The 22658-nt window shown below is 45.4% G+C and overlaps 1 protein-coding gene across 8 annotated transcripts in view; it reads right to left on the bottom strand.

The window, feature by feature from the left end:
* Nucleotides 1-22658, bottom strand: part of LOC119179235 (BAI1-associated protein 3-like) — a 558733-nt gene that overhangs the window by 468323 nt on the left and 67752 nt on the right. The window contains exon 1 of one of the 8 annotated variants that reach the window (XM_075869132.1): nt 6533-8164. The exons of the other annotated variants lie outside the window; for them this stretch is intronic. Coding sequence (XP_075725247.1) covers nt 6533-6549 — 17 coding nt within the window. The 5' untranslated portion in view covers nt 6550-8164. Of the gene's footprint in view, nt 1-6532; nt 8165-22658 lie in introns of those variants that run through there. 8 annotated transcript variants of the gene reach the window in all.

Genomic DNA, 22658 nt, shown 5'->3' with positions numbered 1-22658 from the left:
CGCTCCAGACGCAGTGCCTCTATAACCTCCTAGACGACGCACCACAGTGACGGCTTAATGCGCAGCCACGCACGATTGCGGAGCCTGCCGAGAAACTTCGCAAAAGGCAGCAAAAGGGGAGAGAGAAAAAGTGACGGTGAAGTAAGAACGGCCGCTGTTCACATCGGATGATAACGCAACGCGAGAACGAAAGGCCGAAAGCTTCGGAGTCTTCCTTCTTTAGATTAGGTGGTTTGGGCAGGTTTGGCTGGCTTACATGAGGAAGCGGGTAGAGATGGTGGATGCCATGGGGGCTCTTCCTGGGAAACGTGTCCGCAATAAGCGGGTGGAGGGAAGCGAGGGCTTAAGCACGTGCAACAACCACATGTGAGCTGTGCGTTTCAAGACGGTGTGTCCTTGATTATATATATATATATATATATATATATATATATATATATATATATATATATATATATATATATATATATATATATATATATATATATATATAAGAGAGAGAGAGAGAACTAACAGACAATAATGTTAAAGAGAGTGTAGGGGATTGAATTGGATTGGATAAACTTTTATTTGGTCCTCCAAAACACAGATCACTGTGTTGCGGGCAGCTCCCACGTGGGGACTGAGATGCCAACCTCCTCAGCCGCCTCGCGGGCTTGGTGGACAGCCCAGAGCTGTACGAGAAGTAATTGTAATGTAAATTTGAAGAAAGAAAAGTGGACGAAAAAATAACTTGTTGTCGGAAGAAAACGAACCTGCGACCTTCGAATGACGCGTCCGATGCTCTGCCAACTGAGTTACCACGGCGGCTATCCCCCCAATTCATTTTATGGGGTATATATGTGTCTTAAACGTGGGAGCGTCAGTCAGCGCCACCTGTAAGCATGGTGGCGAGTAATATAACCCCGTGAAGTGGACGGGGGAAGAGCCACCGTGGTAGCTCGGTTGGTAGAGCCCCGGACGCGTTATTCAAAAATCGCAGGTTCGGACCCTGCCCACCGGCAAATTATTTTTTTTTTCGTACACTTTCCTTTCATCACATTTACAATACAATTACCTTATATGACCTCCCCTACAGTTTCCTTGCATTATTGTCTGTTATATCTCATTAATATTGTGTCTAACAGAGGGAATGGAAAAAAATAGGTATGAAGGGTGATGCATGTGTGTTTTGTGTGTGTGAGTTTGTTGCAGAGCAGGACGCCACGTCGTTACGTCATCCCATCCTCGTGGCCAACTGTGACGACTTTCGCGTCGAGTTTACGACGAACAACCATTTTTAAAAAAGCAACACACACATATATGGAAGCGACAGAAAACCTCACAGCACAGCATCTTGCTCAACGTCACACTATAAAATATACAGTGAGCGAAAGAGAGAGAGAGAAAGAGTTAGGAGATAGAAAGAAAAACCCATAAGACCTTAGTCGTATTCATAACTTCCTTCTAGAGGTACGCAGGAGGTATACTTCACCCAAGTCGGCATTCTCGTTACTCCAGAGAATTTACGTGCGCGCATATGCGTTGGAAGTTCGGTTCTGTGCGAACCGTGCGTATATAAAGTGGAAGCGCCGAGTTCTCGGAACCACAAAGTTGTCGGGAACGAACGTAGCCCGAATTCGCTTACGGAGCAGGCCCAGTAGTTTCCCAGATGGCAAACTTCCGGGATGAACACTATTTTGTTCTGGTCCTAGAACTTAATCTATAGGACAAGCCCTTCTCAGTCGTGACAGTGTGTGCGTCTGCTTTGGAACACGCTTCTCTGCGCATGCGCAGTGATATACGTCTTAGTTAGGTACTCTTCCCGCCTGTTCTGTGCACGCATAACTCGAAGTTCACCACCACCGATGACCTTTACAGCGGTGCTCGCCGGCGCTTTGTACACGCCCGTAAAATTGCGGCTTTGCTATAGCGACGCGGGTATAGTGCGACATGCTTCCTCTGTTAACATAAACTGCACTGTGTTGCATAAATTAGGAAAAGTGAAGACGGTCGTTCATAAACGCAACGAGTAAGGCGGTCGTTTTAATCGCAAAAAAGAGTACAGTTATAATAAGAACACTTCCAGATTGATCCGCCGATCCATCGTTCCTTCACGTTCAACTGGAAGAAATCTTCCCGATTACCATAACGGTTGGAGCTCGGAATAGACAATCGTTTTGGGACGTTAAACCCCACATATCAATCAATCAATCAATCGGAATAGACAAGCTATTCCGCTGCATAAGGGAGCACGGCTCGGCGTCGGGGCCAAGCGATGAGGATGGTGAAATGTAAAAAAACAAAAACAAAAAAAACAGTGAAAGTGAGCAGGCCACTTTCTCGAGTGCGAGACTGCCAACAGAGCACCTGTTCGAGTTGCCCCCATCAGAGGCAGACGCTCTAACAAACTCACAACCACTGCGGCTGAAGCTATACTTGATTGATTGATTGATTGATTGATTGATTGATTGATTCATTGATTGATATGCGGGGTTTAACGTCCCAAAACCACCATATGATTATGAGAGACGCCGTAGTGGAGGGCTCCGGAAATTTCGACCACCTGGGGTTCTTTAACGTGCACCCAAATCTGAGCACACGGGCCTACAACATTTCCGCCTCCATCGGAAATGCAGCCGCCGCAGCCGGGATTCGAACCCGCGACCTGCGGGTCAGTAGCCGAGTACCTTAGCCACTAGACCATCGCGGCGGGGCTATACTTGAATACTTCACACGTTTGAAGATAGAACGCTGCTCCCGCATTCGTATTCGTGTGCTATCGACGTTCAACAAAAACGCGAACAGCGGCGAGCATTCAGAGTGGTATAGCGCGCGCCCACTTGTGTGCCTACAAATTATTTTCCGGGGGGGGGGGGGGGATAGCTTACGTATTAAACGACCAAGTTAGGCAACTAGTAGTCGATATGAAGGCGTGTAAATCCTTTAATATCACCCGAAACGGCAAAGTATGCAAAACACTTCGGGAGAGTGTCATAACCCCGTCAACTACCCCTTAATAAGGGCCTCTGCTATGCACATGCGCGCCTTGTGTTGCCGAATCGGATGCGCGCGACTGTCAATGGTAAAAACTAGAGGGCGCGCATATACGCGCTCTCTTCAGTTTATAGCGGGTACTATAGGAAGTATTCACGCGACGTCATTACGCTCTATTTTGTCGTACTATTCGCCACTACGCTGTTCTGGAGATAATATGATCAAGATGAGAAAGCGCATCTTGCACCGTGCTTTCTGTGAAACAAAATGGCGGCCGCAATGACGTCAGTGCGTACTCTTTGTACTGTTGCGAATGCTTGGCGCTGTCCGGGTTACACTTGACGACAATAGTACAGCTTGTTCGTGCTTGTTCACACTATAGGAACCCCGTGAACGCCGACATTTGTGTGCGTGCATGACATGTCTTATTTTTCCTTCTTTTTTTTTTATCCCTTTCTCCCCAATCCCCGCGAAAAGTGGCGTATTGGGTGCAACCTGGTTAACTTCCCTCGGACTCCTGCGATCATGTCCATCTTTCCTATCTTCTCCTTACTTGCATCGCCCACTTTCCCTACGCCTCGCTCTCTCCTTCTCTCTCCATCTCTTTACCTTTTATTCCCACTCTTTTAATTCCTCCTGTACCTCCACTTCTCGTGAGCTACTGGTGAGGTGTCCTCCCCCTGAGAGAAAGTTGCGGGCCTCACTTTTCTCTTCTTTTCGTTCAAAATCACTTCCCCCTCCCCCTGCATTTCCTTCGCCCGTCCCTCTCTCCCTGTTGGACGAGGTCAGTCGCGGTTGCGAATCACGCTGGCACCGGTTATCGATAACTTTCAAGAATGCCGCTGTTTGTCCACACGGCTCGAAGCAATGAATGCAATAGTGGCAAACTCAAATTTTTTTTACGATGTAAGGCAAGCAGCTATAGCTCCTTCATCATACGGCTTAGCGTAACTCTGCAAAACGCTGGCGTCACGAAGAGCAACCACCGCAATGAGCAAAGTGCCTCTTTCTCGCTGTCTGTAGCTTCAACGCGAACTTTGAAACCAGAGCGTGACACGCACATGGATATGAGTCGTCTGACGATCACCCCTAAAGACGCGGGGCATGCAACCGCGGACGGTAAGCCAAAGTGCACATTTTTCAAACAAGGCAATAACCTGCTTGAGTGGAAAATTATGTTTGGAAAGGGAAACCACGCCACCGCCACCTTGATCCAGGCAAAATAAGACGTTACCAGAGAGTGCGTGTGGTTATAAAAAGTGAGTAACGATTTAGAGGACCTGGTAATGCACCATGGGAAAGCACAGAGCCGTCCCGTGAAGCCTCACGCTTCATGAAGCCGTGTCGAAAAATACAGCCACTGTGTATGTGTTTAGAAAAAGGGGGTAACAATTTAAAGTACTAGGTACTCTACTATGGGAGAGCATGGGAGGCCATGCCGACTATGAGAGGCCATGGTGACAAGCGCGCGGCTTTTGGGTTTGCGTATTAGCGGTGAAAAGCTTGTGTTTGAAAAGAAATGTTTAACGATTTTGAGTACTTCGTACTCAACTATGGGAGAGCGCTGAGCCGTCCCTCTAAAAGTAAGGAGTACGACGAATGCGCCGCAGAGAACCGGTGCTTCAAACAGCATTCATCTCACATGACGTATAAATTTATTAGCGGTAATTCCCCAGGACAGATACTGCTGAACATGCGTGCTAGTGTTACTGGTTTCCTTAAGAGTCTTCGAAGTCTTGCAAAGTGTTAGTAGAGAGCAAGCTACCTGTACTAATCTGTATTTATTAGTTTTGTCTGGAGTAGCAGTCTCTTATTCTATGTGCCTTCACTTTAGCCGCTGAGATCAAATGTACTTCATCTCGGAGTCAGTATCACGCAAGAAATCCATGTTTTCACGTAGACTCCAGGCAAACACCGGCTTCAGCTCTGCTGCCAAGACATAATGAAAGCTTTCACTCCAGAATACTTATTAAACCATTTTGGCTTTAACAGAGCCAGTCATCTCCCCTCCTCCAGCTACTCTCTTACGCACTCTAAGAAAGAGGAAAAAAAAAAAAAAGGTGCGTGTGCTGCTTCTCTCGAGTGGTCGTTACTTATCATGTATATGACTATCCTTAAAGAGATGCGTTGACACTATTGTGGGCCACACGACTGTCATAAGAGGGTACGATGATTCCACAAAAAAAGTTGACATGCCTGTCAAAGAGATTCATCTACGTGGCAATTCAGAACACTGAAAAAAAAAGTGAAAGACTCCTTTTTTTTTCTTTAGACCATGCGCCTTTCGATCAACGGCCGGCTCATTTTCACCTTACTTGAACAGCGATAGTCACCGAACGGAACACCGATCGTCGCTCTCACACAAAACAAACGACACGGGGCTATGCCATAAATTTGAGTCTTACAGTTACCTTAACGGTGATGGAAAAAAAAAGCGCCCGGTGTATATACAATCGAGAGAGAGAGAATTATTTTAATGATGAGCTGGAGAAATTTGCCTGATTTTTCACCTGACAGGCTACTCCAGGTGCCGGGTGATGACAACGATATGTACAAAGATAAACACACAACACATACAGTCACTCGCACGCACTGCACTATTTACAGCGTTTCGTTCAAGCCTGTGGCCAGTAAGAAAATCAGTGGCACTTTTGCGGAGTCTATATAACACAATGGAGCTGTTCTGCCATGGGCCTAGAATATTTTTCAACTCCAAGTTTGCATCCTGTCGGATTTTCAAGGTCATCTTCAGAGACTGTTTCTCTGATGCGTATATCGTGCACTCACAGAGCACAATCGCCATCACTATAAAGCATATAGAGGCGAACACTCCGGACTTCTTTTGTGTTGTTTTTCTTTTCATATGGTGTACTGAAAATGAAGGCAATCACTACGCCCCTTCGGCATGCATCAAAAAGTGCTTCAGTCGCACTGGCCAACATTTCGCTAGTGGACCTATCTTAGTAAAAGGCGCCTGACAATGAACAAACGTAACCAAAACGCCGAAAAAGTTCGCGTTTGTAGTCCCTTTTTTTTTTCTAAACCCACGGTTCAACCTTCAATTCGTTTTATCACAAGTGAGACAATGATACACTTTTTAGCAAGATTATCATAGTAATATTAATACCTAGCGTTTTGCAAAGAAAAACCACATGAAAACGAGGAGCGCGGCAGTGAAAGGCTCCTGAGCTTTTAATCATCTGGTGTTATTTAACGTGCAATGACATCGCAATGTATCACGGATCTCTAGCGCTTCTCGTCCATCGAAAATGCGGCCGCTGTGATCGGGATTGTTAAAACAGCGACCATTGGGTCAGCAGTCAAGTACCGAAATCACAATACTATACTGCAAAGGACCTCTATAAAATCACAGAAGACGACTGACCGGTATGCAAATATAATGAAAATGTGTATCTTCACCTCCAACTGTTCTTTTCTCTCTATCCCTCCACTGTATTTTTCGTCGATCTTTTTACTTCGCGAGGGTCAGTGAATGCCTGATTAGTTACGAAGGCAAAGCATGCAAAATACTGTAAGAGAGCTTTCCATCACTCACTCTTCAACCTCAGCCATGGCAAGGCAGAGACGAAATTGTCTGCAGACGATGTGTGCACTCGTAATCAAGTCTCTTCTCAAGCAGAACTCACTGCGATTCCGAACAATGGTGTTCTTGTGAACGTACTGGTGACGTCTGCCTCCGTTGACGACCCCAAAACACACCAATCAAGTTGCCACACTCCTCTGACGTCACACGGGTTACGCCTCACTCCTTTGACGACCCCAAAACACGCGAATCAAGTTGTCACGCTCCTCTGGCGTCACACCGCTGACAGTCGCACTCCTTTGACGACGACACGACACACCAAGCAGGCTAGCACAGATATGTTTGCGATGCTTTCAATATCTTCACATGCTCAATATTCGCGAAACGAATTATGTAGCTGTTTACGTTTTCCCGACCAGTTGGCGGAGCTCACTGTCTTACCGAGGCGAAAGAATTGCAAGCAATTAGGTGATTTACATCCATTCACTAACAATCTGCACAGATGCACAGAGTAGTCTTGATGTACCCTGAAGCACCACTGCGATCTACGCTTGAAACACACAACGTTTCAATCAGTATGCATGAGCATCGTGCATTGACATGAACGCACAATTTAGTAGCAGGCAATAAAGCCAACACGAAATGAAGAGCGTCAGATTACTGTCTGCTGAAGAACTCTTCAAATGGTGCTATTGACGAAGTGCTGTCATCGATAGTTCCGCATTTCAACACTGCCATCACCGCAGCATTCATTTTGTTACAGTAACGTCGATATACACTCCAGATTTCAGGCAAAATCAGTTACATACGTTTCCGAGGCGTCAAAACTCATCTTCTTTCGGTTTTTATCAGCCCTGTCTCTTCTTCCGTTGCGTTATCCCTTGTGCTGGGAGCGCAAGGACGTCCTCTCTAATAGGAGCACGCATACAATTTTGGAGCGGGGAATTGGGGAGGCGGGGGGGCTATCTTCTATATTAGGAGCACGGATAAATCCAGATACTTGAGCTGCCGGAGTATCTTCTGTAGCGGGAGCGCAGAGGTATCCTTAACACTAGAAAGGCATAGGCATCCTCTATTCTGGTGGAAAGCAGGGATATCCTTGATACTACGAGCGGAAGTGCAACTTCTGCTCTGGCAACAAGAGATATCTTCGATACCAGGAGCTCAGGGGAATCCTATCTACTGGAAACGCGGAGGTATCCTCTGTTCTCGAAGTGCAGAACCACTCGTATACGATGAAGTCACCTTCGTCGACTGCACTCGTACCGTTGCGATCCCATTCCTCGCTGGGCCCGGCAGACAGCGTTAGTCACCACGCTAGCCACGTGTACGGTAACACGGCGAAGCGATCCACTGGCCACTCTACCGCACACAGTGAAACTGCAGCAGCGTGCACCGCGCAACGGGATATCGTGGATAACGGGGTGGTCGTCTCTGTGTGTGGTCACCGCCGCTGGACGCAGTATTTATGCATTTACGACTGCCCCGCCGGTGACGGCCCCGAACGACCTTCGTCGATAAGGTGTAAGCGTTACCCCTCGCAACGCCTAGCGTTTAATGACTACATCCCTTTCCCTTTCCGTTACCTTCCCAGCTCTCTTGCTCTCAGTAGTAAGCAGTGACAGTAAAGCGACTTTTTCAGAATGAAACGCTCTGCAAAACAGTGTGTGTGTGTGTGCGTGTGTGCGTGCGTGCGTGCCCACTATCTTATACAAAACGATAAGATTCCGCACATCTAGCATGTATAGGTGTGTTTGGTCTCATGCTAGACAGCCACGAAATTCCCCTAATTGCGGACGCCCCAAACCCGGGCTGTCTCGCAACCTATTGTACGGTATGCAGAAATTTCGCTCCGAACGGGCGGTACCATGCATCAGCGTTGAGAGATAGCACTGTCCCCGTTTCGTTTCTGTGAAGCGGTCCTTCCGTGCATCGAAGGGAGCGAAACAAAGCGTATACTTACACCAGAAATACCTATTTAGCGTAATCCGTAGCGGAGTTCAAGGTACCAAGTGTGTCCCTGACGCGAGCGCACATACAGTAGAAGCCCGAGCAGTTCCAAATATTTGTGCTCCGTTCAACTTTCTGGTTTGTTGTTTCGGAGGCTTGAGGTATATGCATCGAGATATCCCACGCCGCCGTGCTAGAACTTGCGTCGTTTATACACAAAAACATGCGGCTCTTTGACACCACACGTTGACGAAGCTAATAAACCTCTTCAGACATTGTATTTATTTAGTTTTCACGGAATATACGACTTTCGCAAAAATATCCCGCGACAGCTGTCATTATTGTAGTCACTGACGTCAGACACTCTGAGCGGAGGACATTGCATGTATAGAAGACACTGAAGTACACAAAATGGACAAATAACCACATATTCAGTAATAAACGTCCTAACGTTTACTTTACTGAAGCCGGACACCTCTCAGAAAGTCCGGAGAGGCTCCACCATGACGTCAGTCTCCCGTCTTTGTAATGCTTTACCACTGGCTTTTACCTGTAGATTAGCGCACCTATATATTGCACAGAGGATTTCAATGAAACGCCAGTTGTTAGTCAGCTCTGTCTTCGTGTTTTATTGTTCAGTCCATGCGTTTAAACACTGCTGCATCCACTCGACATGAGGAGCCGCTCGTACACTCGTCAATGTTCTCCGAAGGCGGGGTTATAACCGACAGCCAGGCTCATGACGTCACTGCGGAGTGCGTCTTCATTGGTGCAGGCTTCTGTACATCCATCGTTGGGGATGAAATGCCACGGGCTTCTCAACTAGCATCCGCCTATGAAAATGTTTAAACTCACTAAATTTGGGCTGTGTGCATAATCCAATCGAATTGAGACCCGATGGTGGTGAAGATTCTATAGGACGTGTGTGAAGAGACTCTCGGTAACACTGCATTTTTTTTAACCTTTCTGTTAGCCAGAACACGTTTGCGCAGTAAAGCACAAATAGAACAAGCATATATTTCTTCCCAGTCATTGAGATGGAATGCGTCTGCTAAAAGGTGTCACCCTAACACGCCCTGACATTCAATTCGAAGTAAACATCACTATGAACTTCGCAGCTAGAATCCATAAACAATAATTTCGACCACAACGCAGTGAAAAGTATATCTATAGCGGAATCTCATTGGCTAGTTTTTCGCGGAAACCGGAAAAGAAAACATATGATGCGATAATTGTACTAACCAAAGAGGTTTAAAAAACAGAAAGATCAGGATATTTTATCATCAATTTTTATTGAGCAATATTGAATTGGCAGGGAACTTGGGCAGTCTGTCTGCCTCGTAGGACCAGTGGCTAGGGCGCTCGACTGCGGATCCCGGCTGAGCCTGTCGCATTTAGATGGAGGTCAAATGGTAGAAGACCGTGTACTGTGCGATCTCAGGGCACGTTACAGAACACCAGGTGGTCAATACATCGGGAGCACTTCACTTCGGCGCCTAGCAAGCATATCCTGGTTTCGAGACGTAACACCCGAGATATGTTTATTGAGCAGTACTGTACGTTTTTTTTTTTGTTATCATTTTACGTAGCGGCTGCGCTTAGCAGCGACCTTTTAGCCGCCAAACTAACGCTGCTGCAGCCGCAGAGGCTTTAAAACGTGCAGATTAGGACTTGTTCGAAATCGGCTTGAGCTCGAATACCGAAGAATAACCCCAACGCTTCTACATAAGTCAAGATCCACTTTTGTGTCCGCGCTGTTCTATTTTGGACAGAAAATATCATGGTAACAAATGCACCAAAATGCATTATTTCCAAGCCATGCTCGATGAAGTCGAAAGTGCTGTATGCCCGTGTGCTCAGATTTGGGTGGGCGTTAAAGAACAACAGGCGGTCGAAATTTTCGAAGCTCTTCACTACAACGTCCCACAAATTCATATGGTGGTTTTGTGACGTTAAACTCCACATATTAGACAATTCATAAATCAAAGCGATGCTTGCCGAAAACAAAAATACAAACGCGTCAGGCCAAAAAACGTATTATTCAGAGTTGTATCAACAGGTTTTCTTTCTAGTGAATTCAAGATAAATGATTATGCACCTGGACCTGCCGCTGAAATAATAGCCGCCGGCTATAGGGCAATCAAGCCAAAGGATAGAAGTTACGCTACTTTATAAAGACGCGTATTTGTTGTTTTCATTTCTTTACTGTTTACGCAGAGAGACACAAATCTATATTGAGTTGAATCTGGAGTCTCCAACACGGCATTACTTGTTATGTTATCCTTCTCGTTGCTGCGGTTAACAATTTTCTGATTGATTGTTATGTGGGGTTTAACGTCCCAAAATCACCATATGATTATGGGAGACGCCGTAGTGGAGGGATCCGGAAATCTCGACCACCTGGTGTTTTTTAGCGTGCACCTAAATCTGAGCACACGGGCCTACAACATTGCCGCCTCTATCGGAAACGTAGCCGCCGCAGCCGGGATTCGATCCCGTGACCTGCGGGTCAGCAGCCGAGTACCTTTGCCACTAGACCACCGCGGCGGGGCAGTGTTCTGCTTCCTTCTTTATCGAATTATGTTATCGCCTCAGCGCATTTTGTAGAACAGCGGACTGAGCGAAGTTGCAGTTATCCCCAGCGTTCGTGATACACCCATACCGTACACATGTTCTACACAAACAGCTATGCGAAAATACCTTGCTCAGTTGCACTTGTTACCGCAAGTGCCTGCAATAAGCAGGCATCCGCAGCGCATGATTTCCTATCGCTACCCTTACACAAGGGAAACGAAAGCGTTCAGACAGCGATTTCGCGAGCGACGGTGGGTGGTAGAGTTCGCGCTTCACAACTTTTGTGCAACTGACGTGGTGACTCAGCGGCAGCGGCGTACATATAGGCGTCACTGCTAGGCACACCGCGGGTTCGATTACGTACTGCGGTGGCCATCATTCCACGGGAGCGAGTCCAGAGAATAACACCCCTCTGACTAAGGCGCAAGTGATGTAACAACAGGCCATGGTCAAAACCAAACCGGAGTACCCGTGCGTACTGTATGTCTGTTAGCCGTGTCGTGGCTTCGGCCCGTAACACCTCACAATATACGCACCTTTTAAAGAGGCCAGGAAACCCTATTTTAGGATATAATCTGCGATCGGCGATCCGACTGGAGGGCTTCTAACTCGAAGAGCGTGTTCTGTTCTGTAGAAACAACTACTGACTACTGGCTGAATAATTTACCCATACAAGGGCCAAAAGAGCCAACTTTCTATCATAGTATGTGTTCCGTGGGTTAACCCTTCTTCATTCGCCAATAAGCAGGGAAATTTTTCGCCCATTCTGGAGAGTAATTGATTTATAAATGAATATTTTTATAAACCCGTGAACTGCCCGAGAGTCGGGAAACACTGATGCACTCGCAAGCTGAGACGTAACAAGCAACTATAGGTGTGCAAGCGTCTATATTTCGGAGAACAAAATTGCTCCGTGGTCAGCTGCCGAGTGGAATATAGATAAGTTAGCTTTACTGAGCCTGCGAACACCGTCTTGCGATAAGCGTGGTGTTTTCAGGATTGTGAATTTGTACTTTACTAATACGCGGCAAATCGTTTTGCTCTGAAGTGTCCCTTTAACACGACAGCTTCGCAGAAAAATACCAGCTTCCTTGTTCACATCGCTTGTGAAGAAGAAAACAGAAATGAAGCAAATAATAGCAAATCAGTGATTCAAGCTGAAATCGAAACAATATATTATTCAAGATAGTTGTTTTAAAATAGCGCCACACCAATGCTTGAAATTCTTGAATCCCGTTAAAACACGTAAAAATGCGTGAATGTGGCATATGACTGTGGCAATGAATGTGTGAATGTAGCAAATGTTGTGACCCGACGTACGTCACACCATTTGATTTAAGCGACAATCTGGTGGTCTAATTTATTATTATTATTATTATTATTATTATTATTTTTGTTGTTATTGTTATTGTTATTGTTATTATTATTATTATTATTGTTGTTGTTGTTGTTGTTGTTGTTGTTGTTGTTGTTGTTGTTGTTGTTGTTGTTGTTGTTGTTGTTGTTGTTGTTGTTGTTGTTGTTGTTGTTGTTGTTGTTGTTGTTGTTGTTGTTGTTGTTGTTGTTGTTGTTGTCGCCTGTGTGTTTGCGCTCTCATTATTTGATTTCCTTTTCTGAAGACTGTCGGTATTGTATTTTTTATTTTGATTGCTTTATTTTGCATGCGCTTGCACAAAGACATCGTAGTTATTCCAGAGCCCGTTAAACAAATCCACGTCAGCTGGCCGGCCGGCCGGCCGACCGACCGACCGACCGACATATAAATGCAGCTAAGCGCAGCACTGCACCTCTTCGTCATTATTGATTTACTGTGCTTCGAAAAAATGTTTCCCGCAAAACCGATTGCGAATCTCCTCTTTAAATTCATCAAACTCATCAAACTCTTCAAACTCAACAACATATAATATTTCGAAAAAAAATCAAGGGGTTGACCAGTCATGCTTTGTTCAATCTTACGTGGAATCACCCTCTTGAAAAGCGACCGACCGACCGACTGACTGAGAAAGTAGTTCGTAATTTTTATTTCTAATGTCGTAAGTCCTTTTGGAAAAACAAGGCCTGCAAATTAGGCATAAAACGTTTTCAGGGTCGATCTTGAGATTCTTTTTTTGTGAAAATATCTAAAAAACCCAGAGAAGCGAGAAATAACTGAACGTAGGAACAAATATGCATATATTTAGCTAAACAAATTTGAGGTACGTAGCTTTAATTCATTGTGCGTCAATCAACGCCAAAGTCGAAAAAAAGCAGCAATTTAGGTAAGCGCGGCACTCCAACTCTTCGTCATTATTGATTTACTGTGCTTCAAAAATTTTTTTTCCAGCAAGACCGCTTGCGGATTTCTTCTTTCCACTCATCAGGCAACAGCTTATAAAATTAGGGAAAAAAATGAAGAGGTCGACCAGCCAAGCTTTCTTCGATCTTACGTAGAATCACTCTTTCTTACTCCTCTTCTTTTCTATCTATTTCCTTCTTATTGTTCCCCCTTTCCCCCTTCCCAAGTGTAGGGTAGCCAATCGAGGCAAGCTTGGTTAACCTTCCTGCCTTTCCTCTCTATTTCTTTCTCTCTCTCTCTCTCTCTCTCACGTAGAATTACCCCCTTGAAGACGAAGCTCAAGCATCCTGCACCATTTATCTTTAATATTTGAAGTCTCTGTTCTTGCCTCGGCCACAAAGTTCAGCGTATACGCTCTTCGATTCTCAATACTTTGGACAGGATCACGAACAACGCCAATCGGATAAGCCGTGGCACTATATCAAAATGAGGGCCGAGAAAAAGAGAAGATATCCGTTATTGAATTACCTTTTTTTTTTTTTTGCGGAGGAGGCCGATGCCCTTTATTTCGATTCACGGCCACGGCGACTCCCTATCGAAATCCTAACGAAAGATACGTGAGCAAACTTTTACACTGAAACGCCTTTCAAACACGGACACTCTTACAATTTTAACTCCTTTTTCGGAATCACTGCTCCGTTCACGACTCGTGCAGGTATCCTTATTGATCGTTGGTGGATGGGTGGGTGGATGGGTGTCAGTTAGCGGTCGAGAGATTCAGCAACGTTAGGTTTATTTCACCTTACTTAAACTAGATTCTCATTTGATTGACACTACGCCTCAAATATCCTCGCAATAACTTGGCACGCCGTTAGCGCGTCCGCCACAGATGCAACTATACGTCTGAAAAGAAACATCTGTTATTTTCACTTTGTGGTTTGCATCACGTTTCCATCATAATGAGAAACTATCTCAACATTCCGACCACTACCCCACACTCACAGAACAGTTACAAGCTTCACTGGAAGCGCCAGGTGCCCGTGAAATCCCGCGCTTATTCCAAGAAGCTATTCTTTGTAGATCACTTTGTCTTTCGTAGGCCCGTGCATGTGGCCGCGGGCGACACTCGGTTGGACACTCGGTTGGACACTCGGCCAGAGCGGCGCAAAGTTCACCAACTGACTCCGCACCGCTAAAAAAAACACCGTGCAGAGATAAAGGGGAGCGCAGATCATATAGCAAACGGCGGCGCAAGTGCTAGTCCTGCGTCCACAAGGTCCTTCGGCGCTTCCTGTTGTTTCAGCGCCTTAGAGGGCAACACAATTTGCTCCGCTTCGGGGTTTTCTTCTTATCGCCACGTATTAAAGCAACAGAGTTTCGAGCGCGTCCAGCCGGTCTCCCCGAGTCTCCTCTGCAGGGCTGCTGTAACCTTTACGCCTGACCTTTCATAACTGGCTTGAAGGCGCAAAAAAATAAACCCTTACGCAAGGGAGGACACGGAACGTTAGCGCTCATTATCGCACCGTAAGGTGAGTTACGAACGTGCACCAACTTCTCCCCCCCCCCCCCCCCCCCAAAAAAAAAGGTTCATTTAAGCCTAACCTTTATCGCCAAGCATGGCAACTCCCCAGCCGATGCGGCTCCTTCAGCGAAGGTGTATTTGGCTTTAATTAACTTGGCACAACTCGCCTCGGTGCAGTCGTTAGACGTGAACAAAAGAAACTGCACAGCTTTTTTTTCCCTCTAGTTCGCCTCTGCGGTACAGTAGTTACTGTGCTCGGTTGCAAACCCGAAGGTCGTGGGTTCGAGCCCGGCTGGAGCGGTCACGTTTCGATGGAGGCGAAATGATTGACGCCCGTGTTCTGTTCGATGTCGGCGCAAGCTAAAGAACACCAGATGATCCAAATTGCCGGAGCCCTCCACTACGGCGAGAGACGGTCGGTCGGCCATTTATTCAGTCAGTCAATCAATCAATCATGCAATCAATTGTAATCATGTAATCGTGTAATCAATCACGTAATCAATCGTGTAATCAATCAACCAATCAATCAATCCGTGACCGACACCACGGCGAGTCACCACTGAGGCGATGAAGGAACATATTTCATTAGAATAGTTTCTCGAATCACGGGCAATAAACAAAAAAAAAATATCAACCGGCCATGCTTGCATCTGTTGCATTAAAACAAAGCTAAAGTTTATTCGTAAACGGAAAGATGACAACAATAACATGTTGTAAACTTCCACCGTCAGTGTGCGCTTTTTTGTGTCAACTCCTTTCGTCTATCATCCAAACGGCCTGGAGTGTACAGATTTAATAGTATCAAGATAAAAAAAAAACACTCGAAACACTGCTTTGAATCTGCCAACAGAACATATTTAGTGTGCACGGGGACTATCCTTTTACAGCGCGCTCAACAAGCCATAGTCGACTGAGCTGTATCTGAAGAGAGGATACCACGTCGTCGAAAAAGGCCCTGAAACACCAGTGCAATTCTTCCGACGTATCAGTCTTTCTTAGTGACTTTGATCAGAACACGCCTTCCTATACGTGTGCAGTTTGTGTGCGTCCGTGCTTTCCTCTCTCCTTCTACACCCTCTTTCTAACCCCTATTTGCAAGATAGCAAATCGTAAGCTAATGATAATATGTGTGACATCATCCATACAGTCCCGACATGCCAAGTGGGTGACTCTGTTTAGGGATTGATTGATTGATTTGTGAGGTTTAACGTCCCGAAAGCACTATATGATTATGCGAGACGCCGTAGTGGAGGGCTCCGGATATTTCGACCACGTGTAGTTCTTTAACGTGCACCCGAATCTGAGCACACAGGCCTACAACATTTCCGCCTCCATCGGAAATGCAGCCACCGCAGCCGGGATACGAACCCGCGACCTGCGAGTCAGCAGCCGAGTACCTTAGCCACTAGACCACCGCGGCGGGGCATAAGAAAGTCCTGAAATAAAGGTTTTTTTTTTTTCATTTCTTTCCACAAGAAAGTCCTGTGTCGGAGTGAAGACCGAACCAGGGTCGTTTGGGTCAAACGCGGGCCGTTTGATGTTCGGCAAGCAGATGTTCTACCGCACAACAATGAAAATAACTTCCTATGCTCGAAAATGCAACGAAAGTAGCTTTCATAAGCTTTACGACCACACGCGTCTTGTATACAGGCTTCACAATGCAACATATGACATACTGCAGTAATAATGAATGGTACAAGCACCCATAGCTAGAGGGCGTCAGATCATGGGGAAACTACAATGGCTTCGTGGTTTAAAGCCGATAGCCCACTAGGGCACACACGCTACTGCGCCTATGCTCTTGAGGCCACGTAGTCGGTGCATAGCAAGTTCGAAAATGTTTATGCACTAAGAGCTTGAAGTACGCTATTGTAACAGAACATCGCTATCGCGTTCAACTCTTTAGGCGAAATTTCAGGTGCTCCCCTTTTTTATGTCCCACCTGTCTCTTCACACACACACACACACACACACACACACATATATATATATATATATATATATATATATATATATATATATATATATATATATATATATATATAACACTAGTGGCTCGAAGTTAATTCGAATTCTTTTCCTACCACTCACTTCGTAAGTCAGGTATCGTCATCTCCACCGCTATAGTATACATCTATCACTCCCTTACTTATTTCACACAGTTAGTGCGCACCATACGGTAAACAGCTGGGAAGCAATCCTTCCTCGGGTGAAGCTTAATAACGTATTCGTTCTTACTCGGACGTTTGAGCAGCCCTACTGCATGCAGTAACCCACCGAACAAACACCCGGGTGGTACATCAGATTTTTATTATGATGGTCCCAGCTGGAATTGCACCCAAGCATTCTGCGTGCCAATGGAGCATTCTACCACAGAGCTACACCAGGTCTCGGAACTACTTTTCAAATATACGCTAATCTTCGTGAAACGACAATAGTGGTTGCAGTGCTGCCTATCCAGTTTTATGAACACTACATATGTACTCCTTTGATACAGCCGACACGTCAGGTTAACGTCAATTGTGGTTAGGTGCCATGCGCTGAAGTTGATTTATGTAGCGGTGTTCGCGGCCAGCATACTCACGAGCTTCAGCACTTCATATCAGAGTCTGGTGTTGCTAATACGCATGTTTCTGTTGTCATTGTTGCGCAAGTGCAAAGAACTGGTTATATAAACATCTGCAACTCTGATGATGATATGTGGGATTTAACGTCCCAAAACCATCATATGATTATGAGTAGTGAAGGGCTCCGGAAATTTCGACCACCTGGGTTTCTTTGACGTGCACCCAAATCTGAACACACGGGCCTACAACATTTCCGTCTCCATCGAAAATGCAGCCTCCGCCGCCGGGATTCCATCTCGCGACCTGCGGGTCAGCAGCCGAGTACCTTAGCCACTAGACCACCACGGCGGGGCAACATCTGCAACTCTTCAACATATGTCTGTGTGTGCGATCTTTATACATTTATTTAACGTTATTTTATGATGTGTTGCTAAATAAACAAAATGCGATACGGTCACCTTCCCTCCACATGCATCGCATGACGGCGATTCCCAGGTACGTAGGATTTGCCGAATTTTTTATTCAATTCAACACAGGCAAAAGTCGACGCAGATGGCTTCGCTGTAGAACGCCCTCTGCACCCAACTCAGTAGCTAGAACACCGTACTGCAGTGATGAAACCTTAGCGATAAGAACGAAATGTCAAGCCTTTCTTTCGGAGCTGCGATAAAGCGCTACACCAGATAAATAAACTGAAGCTTCAATCGAATAGCCATGCTTTGCATGCAGAAGCCAAACCAGTAAAGCGTAACCCGCTGGTCCGCATTCCGAAACGCTGTGCTGTTAAAAAACATCAACGCATGGCAGGCGCTGACACGACGCTATTGCGATAAGACTCAGGTGTCACATTCTTCACGCCAAGCAGAGATAGCGCACCGTGAAAGATAAAAAAAAAACGCTGAAAAGATGTGCAACGAATATGAAAGAACGACGATCGCTTTGCATGAACCAAAGCATTTCAGAGCGCCAACCTGCTTGGGCAAGCATCGAATGCCATCGCGTAGTCGAGCCTGTCTGGGTGTGGCACAGCGAAGCGGGAAAAAAAAAAAAACTTACACGACGCGTCCCCTCTGTTATACAAAAGCGCCAGCAATCGCTGAAATCTCGCGTCCCATCTTTTTCTTTCTTTCTTTCTTGTTTTGTAATGTCCAAAATGAAGCGAAGAGACTACGTCATCACTTTGCGAGTGGACGTTGAGTGGGATGACGTCAGATGCCGTTTAGACGGAAACTTGACGCGGTGTTTAGTAACGCAACGCGAACGGAAACGAGACACTGCCCATCCGGTTAAACAAGACTGACTATGCGTAATAAATACGTAACGCGTAGCAATGCCGACTAGCGACGATAACGAAATTTAATGCTCTCCATTGCTTCGTGAATGGTTTAATGTGCAGGTATTTATATCAACCCCCGTATTCACAAGCGCTCATCGACTCGACTTTCGCCCTTCACTTGACAGAGTTGAGAACTTCGCCGCTACTCGGCTAAAAACGGTGCTGCACTGCTCAAAAATCGCAGCAGGTCATCGCTGGTATGCAGTGACTTTCCCTGCCTAGAGATGGCGCTCCCATCGGCTTTCTCGATTGAAAGTGAATCTTTGAGTGAAGGAACGTTCTAGAATACGGGGGTTAAGCGTGATCAGTGTCGTCCACGTCCGTGGTGAATAGCTTGTTATTGTCGCCCCGCAGAATATGATGCTTATTATACAGGTAAAAGAAAATTATTGTTTGTATTGGGGCGATGGTTAGACGTCATGTAACGGACATTCTCCTCATGAAGCAGAAGAAACATCTTACGCTCAGCGTCTTAAACACTTACGAGGTGATACGAACCACGGAGAAACCGTGGCTATATGGTTCTCGGCTGCTGACCCGGGGGTTGCGGGTTCGACTCCAGCCACGGCGATCGCACTTCAATGGAAGCGAAATGGTAGAAGCCCGTGTACTGTGCGATATGTCCGCGCAGGTTAAATAATACCCAAATGGTCAAAATTTGGGAGTCCTCTATTACAGCGTCTCTCATAATTCTGCCATGGTTCTCGCACGTAAAACCTCACATATCATCACTATAACAAAAAATGCTTAATGCTTAACGAAGAGTGCTTAGTGAGTTCGTGCTGTGATGAAACATTTCCGAAAGACCTGCCAAAATATAAATGCGATAGCCTGATGAAGGAAAGGCTACGAGCATCACAGTTTTATAGCGGGCTGTGGAGCTGGTTGAATTTTAAATGCGAAGCATTTCTTGGCGAACTCCATGCAGGCGCTTTGATCATTTCGTTCCCTCTTTCTTGCTCTCCTTAATTCCTCCTTTCTTTTTCTCCCTCTCTTTCTTTCTTCACTTTCTTCTATCTATCTATCTATCTATCTATCTACCTATCTATCTATCTATCTATCTATATATCTGTCTGTCTAGTCGCCTGGGCCTTGGTGCTCTCGGGATCACCTCATTATATTGGTGTACACCAAAATTAGTATTGGAAGGTATAAGGGTATGAAGAATATGTCTGGCTGGTCATGGTATGAATAACTTAAAAGTACGGCCACATAATGATATTATTATTATTATTATTATTATTATTATTATTATTATTATTATTATTATTATTATTATTATTATTATTATTATTATTATTATTATTATTATTACGCCGTTATGGAGGGCTCCGGCAATTTCGACAACCGGGGCCCTTGAACGTGCACCCAAATCTGAGCCCACGCGCCTCCACCATTTTCGCCTCAATCGAAAATGCAGCCGCCACAGCCCGGACACATATGTCGTCAAGCACTTTCCTTCGGACACGCGTGGTACAAAGCCGTACACACTGGACGCGGTATGCGAGTACACGCCACGGCTGATTGACAGTTTATACGCCCCTGGGAACAGCAAGAGCAGACATGCGCAATTTAAATGCGAGAGCCTTAAAGAAGAGCGGACGTCACCAGCGTTGATCCGACAAACTCAACAATTAAACGTCAAGACCCCAGCAGGAATCAGATTGATTGATTGATTTGTGGGGTTTAACGTCCCAAAACCACCATATGATTATGAGAGACGCCGTAGTGAAGGGCTCCGGATATTTCGACCACCTGGGGTTCTTTAACGTGCACCCAAATCTGAGTACACGGGCCTACAACATTTTCGCCTCCATCCCCAGCAGGAATCAGTTCCAAACATTTCACGTGACCATCAAACATTCTGCCACACAGCAACGCTAAGTCTCGAAAGTGCTTTGGAAAAACACTCAAGACAGGCGCAATGTTGTTGACACGGCAATCGTGGTTGCAGTGCTGTCTGTATCTAATGTTACAGACACGACATGTGTTTATAAAAAGTGTTTAACGATTTCGAGTAGTCCGCCCTCAACTATGGCAGGGCAATCAGCCGTCTCTAAAATCTAGTATACGGCAAGGAGTCAACCGAACATACATACTCCTACGATAGAGACGTGACGTCGGGTTAACGTCAGTTCTGTAAGATAGCACATGCAGTCCCCTGAAGTTGCTCTACGTAGCGCTATATCTAGGGGATACCAGCCTCGTAAGCACAAGCGCTGCATATCCGCTTACCGTTTTAGGTGTTTGTAAAAGCCATATTGCTGTTGGTACCATTATGCAACTGCAAACAGCTTGTTACACAAAACGTACCCAACTGTTCAACATACGTCCGTGCGGAAAAGCCTCGTACATATCTTTAGCGTCATCGCGTAGCGTCTTGCTAAATGAAAAATTCACCACAGTAACCCCCCTTGACCCCTCAGTAACCCCCCTTTCAGCTAGTGCTTGCGAAAGCCTTCTTAAAAAAAATACAAGGGTGGGGGTCCAAGCGTCGAAGGAAGGGAGAGGAGGCCTATTTGTCTTATGCCGTACACACATAGTGTTTCCCACAATGTAAAGGCACAAAAAAGCATGCGAACGTGTTCATTAGGTGTGTATTTGCTCTTGTATATCTGATCCCTTTGTCGTGTTGGAGGGTGTACAAAGGGTGTACATAGGGTGTACATAGGGTGTACATAGGGTGTACAACGAACGCTTGCGTGAGCACATGCAGTCTGGCCGTAAAAGGAAAAAAAATGAAGGTCATTTAGATTTCCACTTGTAGGACATGCGGTTGCACCCCCCGGTTTTAGAATGCGTCAGTCATGGCTATATGGCACGTGAAAAGACCGAAAGGGAGATTATCGAAGCCTACTTTATCAGGCAATTTAATGACAAGTGCATAAGCATGCCTTCAATTTAACTTTCGGACAGGGAAATGGCCTTCCTATGGTCATGTGGAATGTTGTGGGTAACGCCTTGCATTGTATTCTCTTCCATTTCTCTTCTTTTGTTTTGTTCATGAGTGTTCCTGTTTTATTTCCCATGTGACGCTACGTAATGTTATGTGAGGTTTTATGTTTGTCATTATATTTTTTGACTCTCTCGGCGTACTGCTTCTTCGGGTTTGCTCTGGGCTGCTTGGAGTGACTATAAAATTGTTATTTTATTGTTTTATTCGGTGCTAAGCGCTATTTAAGGGTTTTTAAACAAAAGTCTTTAGAGTATGTCTTCGTATTTTTCACGCCTTTGTTGATGCTTTGTGCAATAAATGATAGAAGATAAGTTTTAGATTAAATAAGAGCGCACACCTTGGGAATACGCAGTTTAGATTGTGGTGGGTATCACTTTTGTATTTTGCTATTTTTCGCATTTGTCATTGTGGTGGCAGTCACTTTTGAATTGATTTGTTTTGGGACGGCTTTGTTTGCGGCATCTTTGGTTCTGTGCGCATCGTGGAAGCGCAGTGTAGCATTCGTATATATTGGCTTCAAGAAACGACAATAAACAGTTGGTAGTCTGCGCTCTTTCCTGACTCCCTTGTTTTCCTTCAAGCTTGTGCAGCAAATCAATTTTTCAAGTATGAACCAACTAGTCTGCAAAAAAGTATTGCTTCCCCACCCCCATGATTCGAACGCATAACGTCGATTCCCATGGTACATTCGATCTTCGATTTTTTTATTATTCTTCGGTTGAAACGATACGTTTAGAAAAAAAAAAGTGTTTAACGATTTAAAGAAGGTACTCGATCCGCCACTATAGGAGAGTGGAAAACCGTGTCAGTGTCCTCGGAAGGACAGAAATACAGCCGATTGAGTCGCACTACCAAGGAGAACGATCTATATTACCTGTTTTTTTCTAAATTTCCGATTTCCTCCTAAATATGATATCCTCTGAGCTAGAGAACATCTCTTCTGAAAAACAATTTGCTT

Source organism: Rhipicephalus microplus, chromosome 7 (genome assembly GCF_043290135.1).
Source record: "Rhipicephalus microplus isolate Deutch F79 chromosome 7, USDA_Rmic, whole genome shotgun sequence".
NCBI lineage: Eukaryota > Metazoa > Arthropoda > Arachnida > Ixodida > Ixodidae > Rhipicephalus > Rhipicephalus microplus.
The sequence above is the reverse complement of the archived record's forward strand: the minus strand, read 5'-3'. Positions and strand labels throughout refer to the sequence as shown.